This window comes from Bombina bombina, chromosome 7 (assembly GCF_027579735.1).
Source record: "Bombina bombina isolate aBomBom1 chromosome 7, aBomBom1.pri, whole genome shotgun sequence".
NCBI classification, from domain to species: domain Eukaryota; kingdom Metazoa; phylum Chordata; class Amphibia; order Anura; family Bombinatoridae; genus Bombina; species Bombina bombina.
In genome coordinates, this window is record NC_069505.1 from 415,781,911 (window position 1) to 415,805,090 (window position 23,180).

Consider the following 23,180-nt stretch of genomic DNA (forward strand, 5'->3'; position numbering starts at 1 on the left):
ATACCACTTGTTCAAAAATACTGAAATACCACTTGTTCAAAAATAACGAAATACCACTTGTCCAAAAATACTGAAATACCAGCCGGAGAGGGATGGAGCAGTCAGAGACCAGCTCTTCCAAGATGAGGTGCAAACACAAAAATACAACAAAGGGAGGTCTGGGAGATCGCAAATGCTCCCAATTGCTCAAATCCAGGGAGAAACACAAAGGGGGTAGGTGGCCCGGAATACGTGACACACTTGTTCAAAAATACTGAAATATCACTTGTTCAAAAACTCTGAAAATACCACTTGTTCAAAAACTCTGAAATACCACTTGTTCAAAAATACATAACTACCACTTGTTAAGAAATACCGAAATACCACTTGTTAAAAAATACCGAAATACCACTTGTTCAAAAATACATAACTACCACTTGTTAAGAAATACCGAAATACCACTTGTTAAAAAATACCGAAATACCACTTGTTCAAAAATACTGAAATACCACTTGTTATAAAATACCACTTGTTCAAAAATACAGAAAAACCACTTGTTCAAAAATACTGAAATACCAGTCGGAGAGGGATGGGGAAGTCAGAGACCAGCTCTTCCAAGATGAGGTGCAAACACAAAAATACAAAAAAGGGAAGGTCTGGGAGATCGCAAATGCTCCCAATTGCTCAATTCCAGGGAGAAACACAAAGGAGGTAGGTGGCATGGTATACGTGACACACTTGTTAAAAAATACTGAAATACCACTTGTTCAAAAATACTGAAATACCACTTGTTCAAAAATACTGAAATACGACTTGTTCAAAAATACCGAAATACCACTTGTTCAAAAATACTGAAATACCACTTGTTCAAAAATACTGAAATACGACTTGTTCAAAAATACCGAAATACCACTTGTTCAAAAATACTGAAATACCACTTGTACAAAAATACCTATAAATACCATTTGTTCAAAAATACCGAAATACCACTTGTTATAAAATACCACAATACCACTTGTTCAAAAATACAGAAATATCACTTGTTCAAAAATACAGAAATATCACTTGTTCAAAAATACCAAAATACCACTTGTTCAAAAATACTGAAATACCACTTGTCCAAAAATACTGAAATACCACTTGTACAAAAATACCTAAAAATACCACTTGTTCAAAAATACCAAAATACCACTTGTTCAAAATTACTGAAATACCACTTGTTCAAAAATACTGAAATACCACTTGTACAAAAATACCTATAAATATCACTTGTTCAAAAATACCAAAATACCACTAGTTCAAAAATAGCGAAATACCACTTGTTCAAAAATACCAGACGGAGAGGGATGGGGCAGTCAGAGACCAGCTCTTCCAAGGTGAGGTGCAAACACAAAAATACAACAAAGGGAAGGTCTGGGAGATCGCAAATGCTCCCAATTGCTCAAATCCAGGGAGAAACACAAAGGGGGTAGGTGGCCCGGTATACGTGATACACTTGTTCAAAAATACTGAAATACCACTTGTTCAAAAATACTTAAATACCACTTGTTCAAAAATACCGAAATATCACTTGTTCAAAAATACCGAAATACCACTTGTTTAAAAATACCTATAAATACCACTTGTTCAAAAATACCGAACTACCACTTGTTCAAAAATACCGAAATACCACTTGTTATAAAATACCATTTGTTCAAAAATACCGAAATACCACTTGTTATAAAATACCATTTGTTCAAAAATACCGAAATACCACTTGTTATAAAATACCACAATACCACTTGTTCAAAAATACTGAAATATCACTTGTTCAAAAATACAGAAATACCACTTGTTCAAAAATACAGAAATACCACTTGTTCAAAAATACTGAAATACCACTTGTTCAAAAATAACGAAATACCACTTGTCCAAAAATACTGAAATACCAGCCGGAGAGGGATGGAGCAGTCAGAGACCAGCTCTTCCAAGATGAGGTGCAAACACAAAAATACAACAAAGGGAGGTCTGGGAGATCGCAAATGCTCCCAATTGCTCAAATCCAGGGAGAAACACAAAGGGGGTAGGTGGCCCGGAATACGTGATACACTTGTTCAAAAATACCGAAATACCACTTGTTATAAAATACCATTTGTTCAAAAATACCGAAATACCACTTGTTATAAAATACCACAATACCACTTGTTCAAAAATACTGAAATATCACTTGTTCAAAAATACAGAAATACCACTTGTTCAAAAATACAGAAATACCACTTGTTCAAAAATACAGAAATACCACTTGTTCAAAAATACTGAAATACCACTTGTTCAAAAATAACGAAATACCACTTGTCCAAAAATACTGAAATACCAGCCGGAGAGGGATGGAGCAGTCAGAGACCAGCTCTTCCAAGATGAGGTGCAAACACAAAAATACAACAAAGGGAGGTCTGGGAGATCGCAAATGCTCCCAATTGCTCAAATCCAGGGAGAAACACAAAGGGGGTAGGTGGCCCGGAATACGTGACACACTTGTTCAAAAATACTGAAATACGACTTGTTCAAAAATACTGAAATACCACTTGTTCAAAAACTCTGAAAATACCACTTGTTCAAAAACTCTGAAATACCACTTGTTCAAAAATACATAACTACCACTTGTTAAGAAATACCGAAATACCACTTGTTAAAAAATACCGAAATACCACTTGTTCAAAAATACTGAAATACCACTTGTTATAAAATACCACTTGTTCAAAAATACAGAAAAACCACTTGTTCAAAAATACTGAAATACCAGTCGGAGAGGGATGGGGAAGTCAGAGACCAGCTCTTCCAAGATGAGGTGCAAACACAAAAATACAAAAAAGGGAAGGTCTGGGAGATCGCAAATGCTCCCAATTGCTCAATTCCAGGGAGAAACACAAAGGAGGTAGGTGGCATGGTATACGTGACACACTTGTTAAAAAATACTGAAATACCACTTGTTCAAAAATACTGAAATACCACTTGTTCAAAAATACTGAAATACGACTTGTTCAAAAATACCGAAATACCACTTGTTCAAAAATACTGAAATACCACTTGTTCAAAAATACTGAAATACGACTTGTTCAAAAATACCGAAATACCACTTGTTCAAAAATACTGAAATACCACTTGTACAAAAATACCTATAAATACCACTTGTTCAAAAATACCGAAATACCACTGTAACGGTACCAACCGGATACCAAGGGTTAACACCAGGGAACAATGTCCTGCATAGGGAATCAGCAATTCACAACCCAGCCAGTTTTCAGGTTTTAAACAGAATGAATTTTATTAAGGCTCATATGCCCAGTATTTATGCAGGTCTGACCCCCCCCAGAAGGGGGGTTGAAAGAATGTTGTACATTAGATGGAGGGAACACGCCCTTTTACATGATACAATAGAATACCTTGCTCAAGCTGATAACAATTTAAACACAGACACACACTTGGCTTTCCTTATCATCTAGGGTCTGCTCTCTGAGGTTGATTAAACAATGGACTGTGTATCAATAACATTAATGACAGTGCACCATAGCTGAGGCTAAAGCTGAACACAGTTAACTCTTTCAGTGCTGACAGAAGGGTCTGTCACATCTACATAGCACAATATACAGCCTATAGACAACCTTTCTCACGTTATAGTCCAGAAGTGGCTAGGTTTGCCACAATGCTCCCCCAGAACCAAGCCGGCATACACAGTCTGATCCCAACGGATCGGCTTGGGGATGTCCGGGGCAACAACTTTCGGCTCAAGTAAGCTACGGGGTGTTCTCCGCCATCTGCTCCAACTTGGCTCAGTACTGCCCCCACCCCAAACATGGAAGCGTCTCTTCCCGGAGGGACTGGGCTTGGGTAGTCACAGGGTTAACATCAGCGGGATCCATGGGAGCATAGGCAGAAACAAGGGGGGCCAAGTCATTTCCAAGGAGAACATCAGCAGGTAAGTCCTTCTTGACCCCCACATTCACAAGTCTAGCGCCCACTCCCCAATCCAAATGTACCCTGGCAACAGGTAGGCGGAACACAGTGCCCCCTGCTACCCTCACAGCCACAGTGTCTCCAGTGTGCTGTTTCTCAGGCACCAAGTTCTCTTGAAGCAAGGTCATGGTAGCACCAGTATCCCATAGACAACTGACCTCCTTCCCATTCACTTTAACCCGTTGCCGGTTATTCCGGTGGGCAGCTTGCACGGGGTCTGCTTCATGTAGGCTGCCCCAGCATTCTGGCGCCTCTACGTAGCGGGCCACAGGCTGAGGATTATGTGGGATTCCGCCAGCGGGTCTTCTCCAGGACTGTGCTTGATTCGCTGCGTTTAGGGGACACTCTGGTCTTTTGTGCCCTAGTTGCTTACATCCAAAGCACCGAATAGGTTGTGAGTAGCCCCGCGAATTGAACCGGGCTCTCTGAGGGTAGTTCGTGGCCGGAGGCCGTGTGGTATAGCGGTGCGCCGGGGGTTGGTAACTGGCAGCTGCTGGGGTGACTGGGGGTCTGTACTCCACTCTAGCAGTCGGCAATCGGTATACTGCTCCCCCTGCCCCTCGTACTGCCACGGATCCGCCAGTGGGTGCTGTATCCGGCACCAAATGGGGAGCTATCAGGGTTAAAGTAGCTCCCGAATCCCGAAGTCCCTGGACCGACATCACCTCATGCAGAATTCCCAGGGGTTCCTCGGCTTGGGTGCTCAACACCTCATGAGCGGCTGGCTCCGTTTGGTAATGGTGAGCAGCCGCCCTTGGGGCCAGGTTCTGTCTGACCTGGTTCCAAGCTTGTCTGCTCCGATTTTGGGTGCACTCACGTGCCATATGTCCCCACTGCTTGCAGGTGTGGCATTGTATATTAGCCCGTCCGTTGTTAGGCTGTAGTCCATGGCGCCTCCTGGCATCAAAATGCTGGTCTGCTAATCTGGCTGCTTCGGTTAAGGTGAGGGGTTTTCGATCTCTCACCCATTCTTGGGCTTCTGGGGACAAGCCGTTAAAGAATTGCTCCAACAGCATCAGTTGTCGCAATTCTTCCATGGTGGTAGCTTGGCTGGCCTGTATCCACCCCTGAGATGCTTGATCCAGCTTGTGGGCCCACTCTGCATGGGAATCTCTTTCTGGCTTGCGCAGGCCTCTAAACTTGCGCCGGTATGCCTCTGAGGTAATGGCATATCTTTCCAAGATCGCTCTCTTCACTTTAGCGTAATCCTTGCTGTCCTCCCTGGGTACAGCGCGATACGCTTCCGCTGCCCTACCGGCTAGCTTGCCTGCTAGCACCGGCACCCATACGGACTGCTCCAAATCATGTAACTCGCACAGTCTCTCAAAATCCTGTAAATACCCATCAATCTCATCCTTCTCCTCACAAAACATTTTAAATGCATGGTATGGGATTTTGGGTCTTACTGGGTTGCTGAGTGCGTCCAAAATGGATTCTGCTCGGGAGGATGCATTCCGCGGACTGTGTGCCATCACATACTCCTGCACATCTGCCATTACCACGGATAGCATATCCCGTGGTACAGGTTGGGGTAAAAATTCCAGCCTGGTCCTCATTTCCCTCTGGTATAGGGTCTCCTCCATGGCTGCTGGAGGCGTAGCGCTGCGAGCTCTGTCTCCCTCCATCAGCTCAGCAATTAATATAGCCTTGGGTTTGCTGCTGCCTATCTTTCCCCTGGCTTCTAGCAGTTCCTTTTACGTTTGTCTCTTTAGCTTAGAATAATCCATCTCCATTCACTTCGGTCCCTGGTACTCCTTCCATCTTAGTCAGTATTGTAGTAATCCCCCTCTTCCTGAGGTTACTGGCTTGTGTAGTTGCTCTTCTGGGCGATAAGGTTCATTCCGTCGCTTGCCACCAATTGTAACGGTACCAACCGGATACCAAGGGTTAACACCAGGGAACAATGTCCTGCATAGGGAATCAGCAATTCACAACCCAGCCAGTTTTCAGGTTTTAAACAGAATGAATTTTATTAAGGCTCATATGCCCAGTATTTATGCAGGTCTGACCCCCCCCAGAAGGGGGGTTGAAAGAATGTTGTACATTAGATGGAGGGAACACGCCCTTTTACATGATACAATAGAATACCTTGCTCAAGCTGATAACAATTTAAACACAGACACACACTTGGCTTTCCTTATCATCTAGGGTCTGCTCTCTGAGGTTGATTAAACAATGGACTGTGTATCAATAACATTAATGACAGTGCACCATAGCTGAGGCTAAAGCTGAACACAGTTAACTCTTTCAGTGCTGACAGAAGGGTCTGTCACATCTACATAGCACAATATACAGCCTATAGACAACCTTTCTCACGTTATAGTCCAGAAGTGGCTAGGTTTGCCACAACCACTTGTTATAAAATACCACAATACCACTTGTTCAAAAATACAGAAATATCACTTGTTCAAAAATACAGAAATATCACTTGTTCAAAAATACCAAAATACCACTTGTTCAAAAATACTGAAATACCACTTGTCCAAAAATACTGAAATACCAGACGGAGAGGGATGGGGCAGTCAGAGACCAGCTCTTCCAAGATGAGGTGCAAACACAAAAATACAACAAAGGGAGGTCTGGGAGATCGCAAATGCTCCCAATTGCTCAAATCCAGGGAGAAACACAAAGGGGGTAGGTGGCCCGGTATACGTGACACACTTGTTCAAAAATACTGAAATACCACTTGTACAAAAACTCCGAAATACCACTTGTTCAAAAACTCCGAAATACCACTTGTTCAAAAACTCCGAAATACCACTTGTTCAAAAATACCGAAATACCACTTGTTCAAAAATACTGAAATACCACTAGTTCAAAAACTCTGAAATACCACTTGTTCAAAAATACTGAAATACCACTTGTTCAAAAATACCTATAAATACCACTTGTTCAAAAATACCTAACTACCACTTGTTAAAAAATACCGAAATACCACTTGTTCAAAAATATTGAAATACCACTTGTTATAAAATACCAAAATACCACTTGTTCAAAAATACAGAAAAACCAGCCGGAGAGGGATGGGGAAGTCAGAGACCAGCTCTTCCAAGATGAGGTGCAAACACAAAAAATACAAAAAAGGGAGGTCTGGGAGATCGCAAATGCTCCCAATTGCTCAAATCCAGGGAGAAACACAAAGGGGGTAGGTGGCCCGGTATACGTGACACACTTGTTCAAAAATACTGAAATACCACTTGTTCAAAAATACTGAAATACCACTTGTTCAAAAATACCGAAATACCACTTGTTCAAAAATACTGAAATACCACTTGTACAAAAATACCTATAAATACCACTTGTTCAAAAATACTGAATTACCACTTGTTCAAAAATACTGAAATACCACTTGTTCAAAAATACCTATAAATACCACTTGTTCAAACATACCAAAATACCACTTGTTCAAAAATACTGAAATACCACTTGTTCAAAAATACTGAAATACCACTAGTTCAAAAATACTGAAATACCACTTGTTCAAAAATACTGAAATACCACTTGTTCAAAAATACCGAAATACCACTTGTTCAAAAATACTGAAATACCACTTGTTCAAAAATACCGAAATACCACTTGTTCAAAAATACTGAAATACCACATGTTCAAAAATTCCGAAATACCACTAGTTCAAAAATACTGAAATACCACTTGTTCAAAAATACTGAAATAACACTTGTTCAAAAATAGCGAAATACCACTTGTTCAAAAATACCAGCCGGAGAGGGATGGGGCAGTCAGAGACCAGCTCTTCCAAGGTGAGGTGCAAACACAAAAATACAACAAAGGGTAGGTCTAGGAGATCGCAAATGCTCCCAATTGCTCAAATCCAGGGAGAAACACAAAGGGGGTAGGTGGCCCGGAATACGTGACACACTTGTTCAAAAATACTGAAATACCACTTGTTCAAAAATACTGAAATATCACTTGTTCAAAAATACCGTAATACCACTTGTTCAAAAATACCGAAATATCACTTGTTCAAAAATACCGAAATACCACTTGTTCAAAAATACTGTAATACCACTTGTTAAAAAATACCTATAAATACCACTTGTTCAAAAATACCGTAATACCACTTGTTAAAAAATACTGAAATACCACTTGTTCAAAAATACCAAAATACCACTTGTTCAAAAATACTGAAATACCACTTGTTCAAAAATACCGAAATACCACTTGTTCAAAAATACCGAAATACCACTTGTTCAAAAATACTGAAATACTGCTTGTTCAAAAATACTGAAATACCACTTGTTTAAAAATACTAAAATAACACTAGTTCAAAAATACTGAAATACCACTTGTTCAAAAATACTGAAATACCACTTGTACAAAAATACCTATAAATACCACTTGTTCAAAAATACAAAAATACCACTTGTTCAAAATTACTGAAATACCACTTGTTCAAAAATACTGAAATACCACTTGTACAAAAATACCTATAAATACCACTTGTTCAAAAATACTGAAATACCACTTGTTCAAAAATACTGAAATACCACTTGTTATAAAATACTGAAATACCACTTGTTATAAAATACTGAAATATCACTTGTTATAAAATACTGAAATATCACTTGTTATAAAATACTGAAATACCACTTGTTATAAAATACTAAAATATCACTTGTTATAAAATACTGAAATATCACTTGTTATAAAATACTGAAATACCACTTGTTATAAAATACTGAAATATCACTTGTTATAAAATACTGAAATACCACTTGTTATAAAATACTGAAATACCACTTGTTCAAAAATACTGAAATACCACTTGTTATAAAATACTGAAATACCACTTGCTTATTTAGGGCTAGATTATGAGTGGAGCGCGATATTATATAATAACGTAAATTTGCGCTAGTATTACAAGTGCGGCGCATGGGGCTTCAATGGGAGCCTTGTTCTGATGCCGATAGACACGGCAAACACATAGCGCAGCAAATGGGGCAAATCGTGCAGCATTGAGCAGCAGTACATAAATATATATATATTTAAGCATATACATATATATTTACAGTATAAAACACAGTCCGCCATTGACCTCCATGTAAACGCTCTTTAGGTGCCCCACATCCCCTGACTTTAACCCCTTATAACTGCTTTGTGTAGTTTTTTATTAAAAAAATAAAGATGCTCATATGTTTATTAAATAGTACTCTCCTCTTTATTTTAGGGGCAATTGGGGCAACTTTGTTTCATTAAAGGGGCAGTATACACTAATTTTCATATAACTGCGTGTAATGGTCACTACTAAAAAGAATTATATGCACAGATGCTGATATAAAAATCCAGTGTAAAACCGTTTAAAACTTACTTAGAAGCTTCCAGTTTAGCTCTGTTTCAAAGTTTACTGGAACACCCACTGTAAGTGGGAAATAGCAGACACTCCCCCGCCCCCCCTTGATTTGCATATGAAAACACCCTTTACACAAACAGGAGCAAGCTGGAGTAGGTATACCTCGGTATTCTCCTAAAACTTTGGGGCTTGGTTAGGAGTCTGAAAATCAGAGCAATGTTGTTTAAAAATAAGCAAAACTATACATTTAAATTAAAAAAAAAACTGTATGGGCTATATAAATAGATCATCTACAAAACATTTATGCAAAGAAAAATCTAGTGTAAAAATGTTCCTTTAACCAGAGATCTGATCTCTGGTTAACGATTCCTAGCACAAAGTGGAACTGCTCACAGTCACTTTCACCAGCCCCTTTACAGGAGCAGATTAAAGGGACAGTCAAGTCCAAAAAATATTTCATGATTCAGATAGGGCATGTAATTTTAAACAACTTTCCAATTTACTTTTATCACCAATTTTGCTTTGTTCTCTTGGTATCCTTAGTTGAAAGCTAAACCTAGTAGGTTCATATGCTAATTTCTTAGCCCTTGAAGGCCAATTGTACTGAATGCATTTTGACAGTTTTACACCACTAGAGGGTGTTAGTTCATGTGTGACTTACAGATAATATTGAGCTCACACACGTGGAGTTACCTAGGAGTCAGCACTGATTGGCTAAAATGCAAGTTTGTCAAAACAACTGAGATAAGGGGGCAGTCTGCAGAGGCTTAGATACAAGGTAATCACAGAGGTAAAAACTATATTAATATTACTGAGATAAGGAGCAGTCTGCAGAGGCTTAGCTACAAGGTAATCACAGAGTTAAAACGTTTATTAATATAACTGAGATAAGGAGCAGTCTACAGAGGCTTAGCTACAAGGTAATCACAGAGGTACAACGTTTATTAATATAACTGAGATAAGGAGCAGTCTGCAGAGGCTTAGATACAAGGTAATCACAGAGGTAAAAAGCATATTAATATAACTGAGATAAGGAGCAGTCTGCAGAGGCTTAGATACAGGGTAATCACAGAGGTAAAAAGTATATTAATATAACTGAGATAAGGGGCAGTCTGCAGAGGCTTAGATACAAGGTAATCACAGAGGTAAAAAGTATATTAATATAACTGAGATAAGGAGCAGTCTGCAGAGGCTTAGATACACGGTAATCACAGAGGTAAAAAGTATTTTAATATAACTGAGATAAGAGGCAGTCTGCAGAGTTTAGATACAGGATAATCAGCGGTAGAAAGTATATTAATATAACTGAGATAAGGAGCAGTCTGCAGAGGCTTAGATACAAGGTAATCACAGAGGTAAAATGTTTATTAATATAACTGAGATAAGGGGCAGTCTGCAGAGGCTTAGATACACGGTAATCACAGAGGTAAAAAGTATATTATTATTACTGAGATAAGGGTCAGTCTGCAGAGGCTTAGATACAAGGTAATCACAGAGGTAAAAAAGTATATTAATATAACTGAGATAAGGGGCAGTCTGCAGAGGCTTAGATACACGGTAATCACAGAGGTAAAAAGTATATTAATATTACTGAGATAAGGGGCAGTCTGCAGAGGCTTAGATACAAGGTAATCACAGAGGTAAAAAGTATATTAATATAACTGAGATAAGGGGCAGTCTGCAGAGGCTTAGATACAGGGTAATCACAGAGGTAAAAATTATATTAATATAACTGAGATAAGGGGCAGTCTGCAGAGGCTTAGATACAGGGTAATCACAGAGGTAAAAAGTATATTAATATAACTGAGATAAGGGGCAGTCTGCAGAGGCTTAGATACAGAGTAATCACAGAGGTAAAAAGTATATTAATATAACTGAGATAAGGGGCAGCTTGCAGAAGCTTAGATACAGGGTAATCACAGAGGTAAAAAGTATATTAATATAACTGAGATAAGGAGCGGTCTGCAGAGGCTTAGATACAAGGTAATCACAGAGTTAAAACGTTTATTAATATAACTGAGATAAGAAGCAGTCTGCAGAGGCTTAGATACAGAGTAATCACAGAGGTAAAAAGTATATCAATATTACTGAGATAAGAGGCAGTCTGCAGAGGCTTAGATACAGAGTAATCACAGAGGTAAAAAGTATATTAATATTACTGAGATAAGGGGCATTCTGCAGAGGCTTAGATACAAGGTAATCACAGAGGTAAAAAGTATATTAATACAACTGAGATAAGGGGCAGTCTGCAGAGGCTTAGATACAGAGTAATCACAGAGGTAAAAAGTATATTAATATAACTAAGATAAGGGGCAGCTTGCAGAAGCTTAGATACAGGGTAATCACAGAGGTAAAAAGTATATTAATATAACTGAGATAAGGAGCGGTCTGCAGAGGCTTAGATACAAGGTAATCACAGAGTTAAAACGTTTATTAATATAACTGAGATAAGAAGCAGTCTGCAGAGGCTTAGACACAGAGTAATCACAGAGGTAAAAAGTATATTAATATAACTGAGATAAGGGGCAGTCTGCAGAGGCTTAGATACAGAGTAATCACAGAGGTAAAAAGTATATTAATATTACTGAGATAAGGGGCATTCTGCAGAGGCTTAGATACAAGGTAATCACAGAGGTAAAAAGTATATTAATACAACTGAGATAAGGGGCAGTCTGCAGAGGCTTAGATACAGAGTAATCACAGAGGTAAAAAGTATATTAATATAACTAAGATAAGGGGCAGCTTGCAGAAGCTTAGATACAGGGTAATCACAGAGGTAAAAAGTATATTAATATAACTGAGATAAGGAGCGGTCTGCAGAGGCTTAGATACAAGGTAATCACAGAGGTAAAACGTTTATTAATATAACTGAGATAAGAAGCAGTCTGCAAAGGCTTAGATACAAGGTAAAATGTTTATGAATATAACTGTGTTGGTTAAACAAAACTGGTAAATGGGTAATAAAGGGATTATCTATCTTTTAAAACAACAAAAATGTTGGTGTTGACTGTCCCTTTAAGATAACGCTCCACTCATAATCTGGCCCTTAATGCTTTTAAAAACCTGATATTAACTTTTATCGCTTTCTATTATGCATTCAAATATACCTTAAAATGCTACAGTAATAAATGACTGGAGGGCAAATGAGTGTTTAATAAATGCCAAACAAATGTTCCATAAGAAATAAAAGTTTGAGGATTTGAGGCAGGGGTTAAAAGGGTCTCCCTGTGATGTTGCCCCTAATCTCCATCTATTTTCTCTCAGGCTGACCAACAGGTGGAACCAGTGAAGAAAGTGGCTCATTTTGTGGGCAAGCGGCTGGCCAGTTGCATGCAGGGGCCAGCAGGGTCAGACATGGAGAAAAAGCTGGTAAGTGAGGCTGTTTGTGACATTAAATGACTAGGAAACGGTAATGAATATGTATGTGACACCAGGCTCGTTGTATTGTAGACATGGGGGCCGAATCATCATTACGCTGTCTGCATTTATCATTGCACAAGCATTTCTTGTGAGCTACTTGTGCAATGCCGCCCCTTACACATTCGCGGCCAATTGGCCGCTAGCAGGGGGTGTCAATCAACCCGATCGCATCCTATCGGGCTGATTGCTGTCCGCCGCCTCAGAGGTGGCGGACAAGTTAAGGAGCAGTGGTCTTAAAGGGACAGTCAAGTCCAAAAAAAACTTTCATGATTCAGATAGGCATAGGCATGTAATTTTAAACATTCCAATTTACTTTTATCACCAATTTTGCTTTGTTCTCTTGGTACTCTTAGTTGAAAGCTAAACCTAGGAGGTTCATATGCTAATTTCTTAGACCTTGAAGGCCGCCTCTGCATTTGACAGTTTTTCACCACTAGAGAGCGTTAGTTCATGTGTTTCATATAGATAACATTGAGCTCACGCATGTGAATTTACAAAGGAGTGAGCACTGATTGGCTGAAATGCACATTTCTCAAAAGAAGTGAAATAAGGGGGCAGTCTGCAGAGGTTTAGATACAAGGTAATTACATAGGTAAAACATGTATTAAAGGGACACTGAACCAAAAATTTTTCTTTCGTGAATCAGATAGAGCAGCAATTTTAAGCAACTTTCTAATTTACTCCTATTATTAAATTTTCTTCATTCTCTTGCTTTCTTTATTTGAAAAAAAAGGCATCTAAGCTATTTTTTTTTTGTTCAGACCATGGAAAGCACTTGTTTATTGGTAGGTGAAATTATCCACCAATCAGCAAGAACAACCCAGTTTGTTCGCCAAAAATGGGCCGGTATCAAAATTTGCCTTCTTGCATTTCAAATAAAGATACCAAGAGAATGAAGAAAATTTGATAATAGGAGTAAATTAGAAAGTTGCCTAAAATTTCATGCTCTATCTGAATCACGAAAGAAAAAATTTGGGTTCAGTGTCCCTTTAATATAACTGTGTTGGTGATGCAAAACTAAGGAATGGGTAATTATAATTAAGGGATTATCTATCTTTTAAAACAACACAAATTCTGGTGTTGACTGTCCCTTTAAGACCACTGCTTCTTTACTCCTGTTTCCAGTGAGCCTGAAGGTTCGCGCGGAAAAAGCTGCATTGGGACCGATTGACAATTTGATAAATCGGCCCCTTAGCCTTCACCATCATCACCATGGACCTGGTAATCCCAACTGACAAAAACCTTTATTTTGCCTCTATAGAAAAAACTTGCTCTGATGTCTCTGTCTTCAGCCATAGCCGAAACCATGAAGGAAATAGACTACGACACAACTCTGAGGTGAGAAATCCCAGACACCAGTGGTGGTTACAGGACTTGATGATGAAAGCTCTCTGGTCTGGTGAGATTATCTAACACAACTCATCCGCATTGTGAGGTTCCTCAAAGAATTATAGAAAGGACAATTTTAGCTTGTGAAGAAGAGACCCATATATGTTACAATATACTGCTTAAAGGGAGGTGGAACTTAACATTTTTCTTTCATGATTTAGATTGAACATACAATTTTAAACAACTTTCCAATTTACTTCTATTATCAAATTTGCTTTACTCTCTTGGTATCCTTTGCTGAAGGAGCAACATTGATCTTCTGTCTGGGACCTAGCTGACACATCACGTGAGCTATTGATAAGAGGCATTTATGTGCAGCCACCAATCAGCAGCTAGTTCCCAGTAGTGCATTTCTGCTCCAATTGGAAAATTTGTTTCCAATTGCAGACTCTATCCGAATCATGAAAGTTTAATTTTCACTTGAGTGTCCCTTTAAATGTAATCAGCATCTATAAATTTCCAAGCCAGCTCAGCACAGTGGTGGAAATGTCTCAGCAGTTAATAGGTTAATCTGCGCAGAGAGAACTAAACACGTCTGTCCCTCCATTACCAAATCTGTACTCGCACCACAAGTTATTTGTGTGTTTTTCTCCCCAGGAAGATTTTAGAGATGGGTTGCTTTGTAGAAGGATCCTTGGCCCAAGACCTTGCGGAGTTTGAGATCACAGTAGAGAGAGATGTGTTGCAGCCGCTGAACAAGCTAAGTGAGGTAACGTCTGTCACCAGCTACATCATGCTATATACAGTGTCCCAATGTCTTCTCTATAACACCTGACTTATAAAAGCTCATAAAAACAATAATCCTTTTGTTTAAAGGGAGGTTAAACTCAGAAATGCATGTCCTGTAATATATATAATTATGCATAGACAAAAAATAGTTGTTTTGCAGGCATTAAGTGTCTGCGGGGGGGGGGGGGGGAGGGGCATCGGATCCCCCTCCATGGATTTTCCACCCCACCTGGAATAAAAAACTGCAGGAAAAAAAACAATTGAATGTCCATTTTGGAGGAAGAAGCACATTATTCTGGGAATTATAGCATTCTGGAATTTTTAGTTTGCTATTTCCCATTCAGAATTTTGTCACTGCAGTTCTGGACTATAGTTCCCAGCATGCATTGTACAGCGGTGGGGAGTGAGCTTCCTGGAAGGCAGAAAGTCCACTCCTGCCAACTTTTTAACATCAGCAAAGAATAAGGTTTATCATTAATGGCAATGTGCTCTGAGTTAACTCTTTCTGTGCAGAGTCCTCCTTCTCACATACTGGAATAGTTTGTTAAATGTTTTGCCAATAGCAGAAATAGAGGAAATGTATTTTGTATATTTTAGGTAATGTACTGTGATGTGTTTTAGGCTTTATATGTATAGGTATTTATCCTTAGATGTTTCACTTTATACAACATTATTTTATGTTATTTACTAATTTCAGTTATTTGTTTAGCTGTGTCACCTTATGGTGCACAAACCCTGTTTGTATAAAGCTGTACAACATTACTTGAAGGGCAATTTCTTTGGAATTCTGCAAAAACTGTTGGCACAATTCTTTAATAAGTCATTACAGTGAAAAAGTAAAAATTTTATAGTGTAATTTTAACACTAGCAACCCTGCAAGTCTTTGTGTTTATGCCCTGCAAAAGGGGTTAAACACATACTTAAAGTGCAGTTCAGGAGGTGCAGAGAACTGCTGTTTTTAAATGGACTGGTGACCCAATCAACAGCAGTTGCACAATTCAACTGCTTAATTGTTGCTGCTGATTGGTTCTTCAGCTGTGTCTGCTCAGGACCAGCAGTTCTCTGCAGCTCCCAAGCTGTACCTTTGTAGGGTTAAACAAATAGACTTGCCGAGTCAGTAGTGCTTTAACAAATTAGAGCAAGTCATTTTTACGCTGTAATAGCTCTTTAAACTTATACAAATGTCTATATAAGACATAAAACCTAATGTTAATTTTTCTATTTAAAAGGTACATTATTATTTATATGATCATTTTATTATCTAATTGACACCAGTTATTTCCAGTCTCTCCCCTATTCTGACTCTGCCTCTCCCCTCAGGAGGAATTACCAGCGATTCTAAAGCACAGAAAGCAGCTGCAGAAATTAATCACAGATTGGAACAGTGCCAAGAGCAGGTACAGTTGTACATATAAATACATACGTGTTACATGCACGTGTCTATAAATACATACGTGTTACATGCACGTGTCTGTAAATACATACGTGTTACATGCACATGTCTGCAAATAGCACTGTAGCTTAAGGCGACAGTCTACCTTAGTCATCTTAAAGGGACATAAAACACGTTGGGATATGTACTTGAATTACTTTACCTGCAAATACTGCAGTGCCTCGCCATTAACCCTTTCTTTTTAGTTTCTGAATTGTAAAGCTCTAACTCCCCCCACACAATTCCTTCTATGGCTGTATCTATATCTATTGTTCTTTTGGTAGAATACAAAGTGAATAGTGATTATCTGCTGGAGCTGCCAAGAAGCTGCAAACTTAGCTGAAATACAATGCCTGTGTCTAAACACTGATAAGAGGGGTGGATGCTCCAGGCAGCTTAACCATGTAATTAATTTTGCTTATTTTTGAAAATTATTTTAAAATACTTGCCAGCAATTTTTAAACATTTTTTATGCAAACTTTTCTAAATGAATTAGCACTTTTAGGATATGCACAGATCGCAATCTGTTTTATGGCACTTTAAAGCCTTACCTTACCTGCAAATATACTACTGTACTCTTTCTATATCACACAGCAGTGACAGTAACAAGTTATTTTAAAATGAATATTGGTTCTGGTAACTGCAAAGCTCCGCCCACCAATGACATCATGATCTGGGCTGCATCTATGCACTCTGCTGAATAGCATTGACAGTCCATCTTTTGTGATTGGAAGTAATATGCAGCCCAGATCATGATGTCATCAGTGGGTGGAGCTTGGCAGCCATTTCAAAGTGTCCAGAAACAATATTAATTTTAAAATAACTTTTTTACTGTTTCTGCTGCAGGATATATAAAAGGTGCAGGAGGCTGTGTGTAGCTTAATCTAAGGTAAGACTTTAAGATGAGTAAGGTGTAGACTGTTCCATTAATATTCTGGAAAAAAAACGTTACCACAAAATAAATACACACAAAAAACCTTCTAATTTCTTACTCATCTGCAGAAATGTTTTACTAGTCTGAGACTATCAATTTCCACCATTTATTCACTGTATTGTGATAAATACCTGCCTGTCTCTCAGTATATTGTCTATCTATCTTTGTATCTATCTATCTATCTATCTATCTATCTATCTATCATCTGTCTGTCTGTCTATCTATCTATCATTATCTATCTATCTATCTATCTATCTATCATTATTTATCTATTATCTATCTTTCTATTTATAGCTATCTATCTAGCTATCATTATTTATCTATCATTATCTATCTTTCTATTTATATCTATCTATCTATCATTATTTATCTATCATTATCTATCTTTCTATATATATCTGTCTGCATATCTATCTGTCAGTCTGTCTATCATCTATCTATCTATCTATGTGCATATCTATCTATGTGTCAGTCTATCTATCTATCTATCTATCTGTCTATATCTGTCTGCCTATCTATCTGTCTGTCTACCTACCTATCTACCTATTTATCTATCTATCATCTGTCTATCTATCTATCATTATCTATCTATCTGTCAGTCAGCCTGTCTATCATCTATCTATCTATCTATCTATCTATCTATATCTATATGTCTGTCTGTCTGTCTGTCTGTCTGTCTGTCTACCTATCTATCTATCTGTCTATCTTTATGTATCCGTCAGTCTCTCTGGATATCTGTCTGTCTATACAAATACAATATGATAAAGTCTCACAGAGTGCTGTTTGACAGATAACTTACTACAGTATTATTATTGCTCACAAGATACTCCAGAGCACAGGACAAAACACACCACCTACACTACACTTTGCACCCACGACCTCACTCTTTTCCTGGGCTCTGACTCATTATATTATATGCCTGTGGTTTCTGTGGATTATATGGTTAACTAGAAACCAAGGGTAAGTTTGCAAAAAAATAAAAAAATAACCCACACAGACATAAAACACATCAGCGAATTACATTACAAGTCCTTCCCGTGGGCATAAACAAACATCTATAGTCTGAAAGTGATTACCTGTTAGTCCAATGAGATTATTGGGTGTACAGGGGGAAATTAAAGCATATTGCCCAGGGAGCAGCAGATATCTCATGGTGGATACAATAATTAGTACGAATTGTCCTGCATTGTGTTTAAAGGGACATAGGACAAGCATATTTACATTAGCTAAGACCTTTATCAGTCTTTTAAAGGGACAGTTACACCTTGAGAGATTTTTATATAAAATGTTTAGTTATGTGTAATGCAACTTTATATTTTCAGTATTTATTTTGTCCCCTTTTCATGCAATTTAGCACTTCAAATTGCAGCTTTTCTAATTCCCAGAGCTGAAAAAGAACACTGCTAACTTATCAAGGCTAACCTTACCACATATATGTCCCTCATTGGCTTTAACAGATTAGAGTTGCAAAACAATGCACCTTACGCAAACATAATGACCGTGGTTACAGATAAGGTGTTAACTTTTTAAAAAATGTTTAGACTTGGCTGATATGTTATTTTATAGCAAAACAACAAAAGTGCCTCACAATTACAAGGTGACAGATGTGTACAAATATATATAAATAATTGTATATAGGGCTAGATAATTCCACTTGTTCCAGCTGAGCAAGACATTGAAGTAGATTAACCCTTTGAGTGCTAAGCACTTTCCCACCTGGGTGCTAAGCTGATTTGAGGGTTTTTTTTTTTTTATTAGCTTTTTTTTTTTTTTTTCAGATCCCCAGATTTATACCGTTGGAAAGGTTAGGCTATTACCTTTCCAACAGTGGGTCTTGGGGGTCTGTAGCTGCTTAGATGTCTGATATACAGGCTTCTAAGCAGCATGCCCCCTTTCCCTATAATTGTTATTGTGTTTTTGAAATAAAGTTGCGATGTGACGTCATCACGCAAAACGTGAAGCCCCGGCGATGCCTGTCACTATACAGGCCTGATCGCCGGGGTAGGAGCCCCCAGATCTCCCTCAAGGTCAAGATGGGAGAGTGCTAGCAACGGCTCTGAGCCATCGTTAGCACCTGAGTGGGAAACTCTGCAACAGCTCAGAGCCGTCATTAGCACTCAAGGGGTTAAAAATCGGGTCGGAGCCCCCAGATCTCCCTCAAGGTGGAAGAGTGCTAGCGACGGCTCTGAGCCATCGTTAGCACCTGAGTGGGAAACTCGGCGACGGATCAAAGCCATCGTTAGCACTTCAAGGGGTTAATATCAAATCATGCTATTTAATTGGTTAATAGTTTAGATTTAATATAACAAATATCTTGAGGAAAGAACTCGCTGTAACACCAAAACTCAAAAATTGCTAAATTTAGCGAAATATGTTCCTTCCCCTTCATATCACAGACGCTAATTCAGTGCCATTATCATTATGTAACCGTTTCTATCGCGCAAATGTTCACGTCTCACCATGTAAAATTACTTCAATCAGAAAAAAAACTATTTTAAGTACCTAAATGAAAACAGGAAAAAATACAGTGTGTATAAAGCATTTCACTCTAACATATACACACAAAAACTAAAAGTGTGAAAATCAGGTTTGAAATAGTGAAACACGACCCTAAAATGTGATACGTACATTTGCCGTTTAGGCGAAAATCCCTGATTACACAGCTGTCAGCTCGTGGCTCTGTATGCACGGTTTATGTGACGCCTCTCGTTATATTCAACAAGACTGCTATTCTATGAAAACAAACAAAAAATACCCCAAATATTTTTCAAGGTTGTTTCCAATGTTATTTTGGTTTTAATAGTTTAAACTGCTTGGCAATCAGTTCTTGTTTCACGTGCGAGATATCATCATGTATTAGGCATTTAACGCAGCTATAGCTGCTAATGGCAGGAACGTCCTCTAATGAACGATATGCTCAGAAAGATAAGTGACCTTGAGGCTTAAAGCGTCACTAATGCCAAGATTAAACTTTCATGATTCAGATAGATCAGCAGTTTTAAGAGACTTTACAATTTGCCATTATCAGATAGAAGTTCCACCTGTTTGAGATTGACTGTCTGATTATTTCCTGAATGCACCCACTATCTTGTGTAAGCCCAGTGCCTAGCAATGATTTTGCCATCCATGCCAACCAAGTAGGTTTATACCAATTACGCTAAATGAGGGTCAGAGTATTAGATGACCAACAGCTGGCACAGAAGTAGACCGTCTTCATACTGGGTGACTGACAGGAACTCTTAAAAATTGGACAAGCAGTTGTGTTAATGTAAAGTTTTAGGGGCATATTTATCAAAGTGCGACCGGACATGATACGATGTAGCTTCAGCAGAACTGCTTGTGCAATACCGCCCCCTGAAGATTTGCGGCCAATTGGCCACTAGCAGGGAGTGTCAATCAACCCGATCGTATTCGATCGGGTTGATTTCTGTCCGCCGCCTCAGAGCAGGCGGACAAGTTATGTCTGCCTGCTTCATGACTTCTGTTTACGGCGTGCCTGAAGGCTCGCCGGAAACAAGGGGCATTCAGAGCTCGATAATTCGGCCCCTTAGTCTGAGGTTTATATCTGTAACACTCAGTTTTTGGATTTTATTTTAAATATAGGAAAAAATGGTATTGATTTTTTATTTTTTAATCCGATTAATCGAAGAAAAGAAATCAGTCGATTAAACGATTTTGAAAATAATGGTTAGTTGCAGCCTATGAGCCTACCTAGGTTTAGCTTTCAACAAAGAATACCAAGAGAGCTTAGCAAATTTGATGATAAAAGTAAATTGGAAAGTTGTTTAAAATGTCCTATCTGAATCATGAAAGATTAATTTTGACTAGATTGTCCCTTTAATCACTGAATGTTATAAGATCTAGCTGTAGCTGGGTCAGGAAAACTGCAGTATACACAAATATACTGGATTCACTCCAGCCTCTCTGTGAGTGGGACTGGACAAAGCATACTGAAGAAATAGTGATAGTACTTTAATATGTTGTTTTACTTTGCTTTACTAAACATTTTAGTGGAGATTTCATTTTGTGTTTCCTATACCTTTAAAACTTTATTGGTCAGGTAACGGTTTATGTATAGGGGATGAGGCTCAGAACTGTCAGGTGCTTTGTGGGCAAGGGGAAGGCTATAGATTGTGCCCTCTGCTTCTCCAGGACCCATAGAGCGTCCCTGCAGAGTTATGTGTGTCACTATACAGACAGATATATACAGCTTTCCTAATGTGCCTTCTTCTGTACAGGTTGTCGCAGGCTCAAAAAAACACCTCTGCTGGGCAAGGAGGGGGCAGCGCTGGCATGCCACCAAAACTGGAAAGTCTCAAGGAGGAAGAAGAAGAACTGAGGAGGAAGTTAGAACAGAGTAAGGTAGGTGCATAGACCTGTAAGTGTGTGTGAGTTAGTGTATGTTTGCACATATTGTATGTGTATGTGTGTGTGACTGTATGTATGTGTGTGTGTGTGTGTGTGTGTGTGTGTGTGACTGTATGTATGTGTGTGTATGACTGTATATATATATATATGTGTGTGTGTGTGATTGCATGTATGTGTGTGTATGACTGTGTATATATATATATATATATATATATATATGTGTGTGTGTGTGTGTGTGACTGTATGTATGTGTGTGTATGACTGTGTATATATATATATATATATATGTGTGTGTGTGATTGCATGTATGTGTGTGTATGACTGTATATATATATATATATATATATATATATATATATATGTGTGTGTGTGACTGTATGTATGTGTGTGTATGACTGTATATATATATATATATATATATATATATATGTGTGTGACTGTATGTATGTGTGTGTATGACTACAGGGCCGCCATCAGGGGGTGACAGGGGTGACTCCTGTCATGGGCCCAATGAGCCAGGGGGGCCCCATGAGGCAAGAACTAAAAAAAAAAAAATTTTTTTTTTTTTTTTTTAAATTTTGGCAGCCACCAGTGGGTACTATAGCAGAGTGCTAATTGAGCATGGGAAATGTTATAACAAGGAGTAAAGTATTAGCATTTGAGAGGATTTCTTAGTGTGCACTAAACCACTATGCTTAGTGTGAGACAGACTTGGCACTTTGTACAGTGTGTGCCTGAGTCAGACGGCAGATCACTTTCATTTGAAGAGGAGGTAGGACTTACTTAGCAAATGTTTTTTATTTCTTTGTGCAATTTTGGATTGTAACTTCAGTGTGGTAGTAGTTGTATGGTGGGGCTAGGGGTCCATAAAAACACATTTTTTTAGCAGCAGTGTATTTATGATTATTTGACAATGCTGTAGAAATTCTATATTTAAAACCATGCAGAAATGTTTCCTCCTCAATACACAAATGGTAGATGCCCTTTTGGCAGATATGCATTTTACATATATATATATATATATATATATATTACATTCCAGTTTACTGCCCCTTTATGCAAGGACTTTCCAGATGCAAGGAGGCATTTTATCTAAGATTTTTACATCTGCATAAAATTTTATACTCTCAGACTAAGATTGCTCAGTGTTTGAAATGAGACAGGTTAACTTAAAACTGTTCAGTTTACACTACAGCTGACTTAGTTTTGAAATACATACCAACAAGCCTTTTAACCAGATCTAATGGTATGAGTACCACAGCTTATGGTCCCACCAAGACCATATAGAGTACAACATTTTCAAAATCCATAAGTACAGCTGACAGATGGGAAAATTTGTACACTATATTTGAAGTGGTGCTCTTGGTTGGGGAAAATGGGAAAAAAACAAACATATGTCAACCTTTTAAAGGTACTTTTCTTCATCTAGCCATATACCCAGCTCATTAATGTACAATTTTGAATTCACAGAATTATTTTTGTTTGCACATTTACAAATACGATTCTTTAAAAAGTGATCTCTTAATTTCTGCATTTTTTTTTATCATGCATGTCACACACTGTTGATTTAGGGGATGCAAGGTGCATAAATGATACCTCCTGTGAGTGTTTCTGTGGGTGTATATGTT

The 23,180-nt window shown here is 38.4% G+C and overlaps 1 protein-coding gene across 1 annotated transcript in view; it reads left to right on the forward strand.

Annotated features, from left to right (window-relative positions):
- SH3BP1 (SH3 domain binding protein 1) overlaps window positions 1-23,180 on the forward strand; it is a 122,251-nt gene that overhangs the window by 48,408 nt on the left and 50,663 nt on the right. Inside the window, exons 3-7 of the mRNA XM_053721230.1 lie at window positions 12,545-12,649; window positions 13,962-14,038; window positions 14,687-14,798; window positions 16,139-16,215; window positions 21,423-21,546. Coding sequence (XP_053577205.1) covers window positions 12,545-12,649; window positions 13,962-14,038; window positions 14,687-14,798; window positions 16,139-16,215; window positions 21,423-21,546 — 495 coding nt within the window. The remainder of the gene's footprint in view (window positions 1-12,544; window positions 12,650-13,961; window positions 14,039-14,686; window positions 14,799-16,138; window positions 16,216-21,422; window positions 21,547-23,180) is intronic.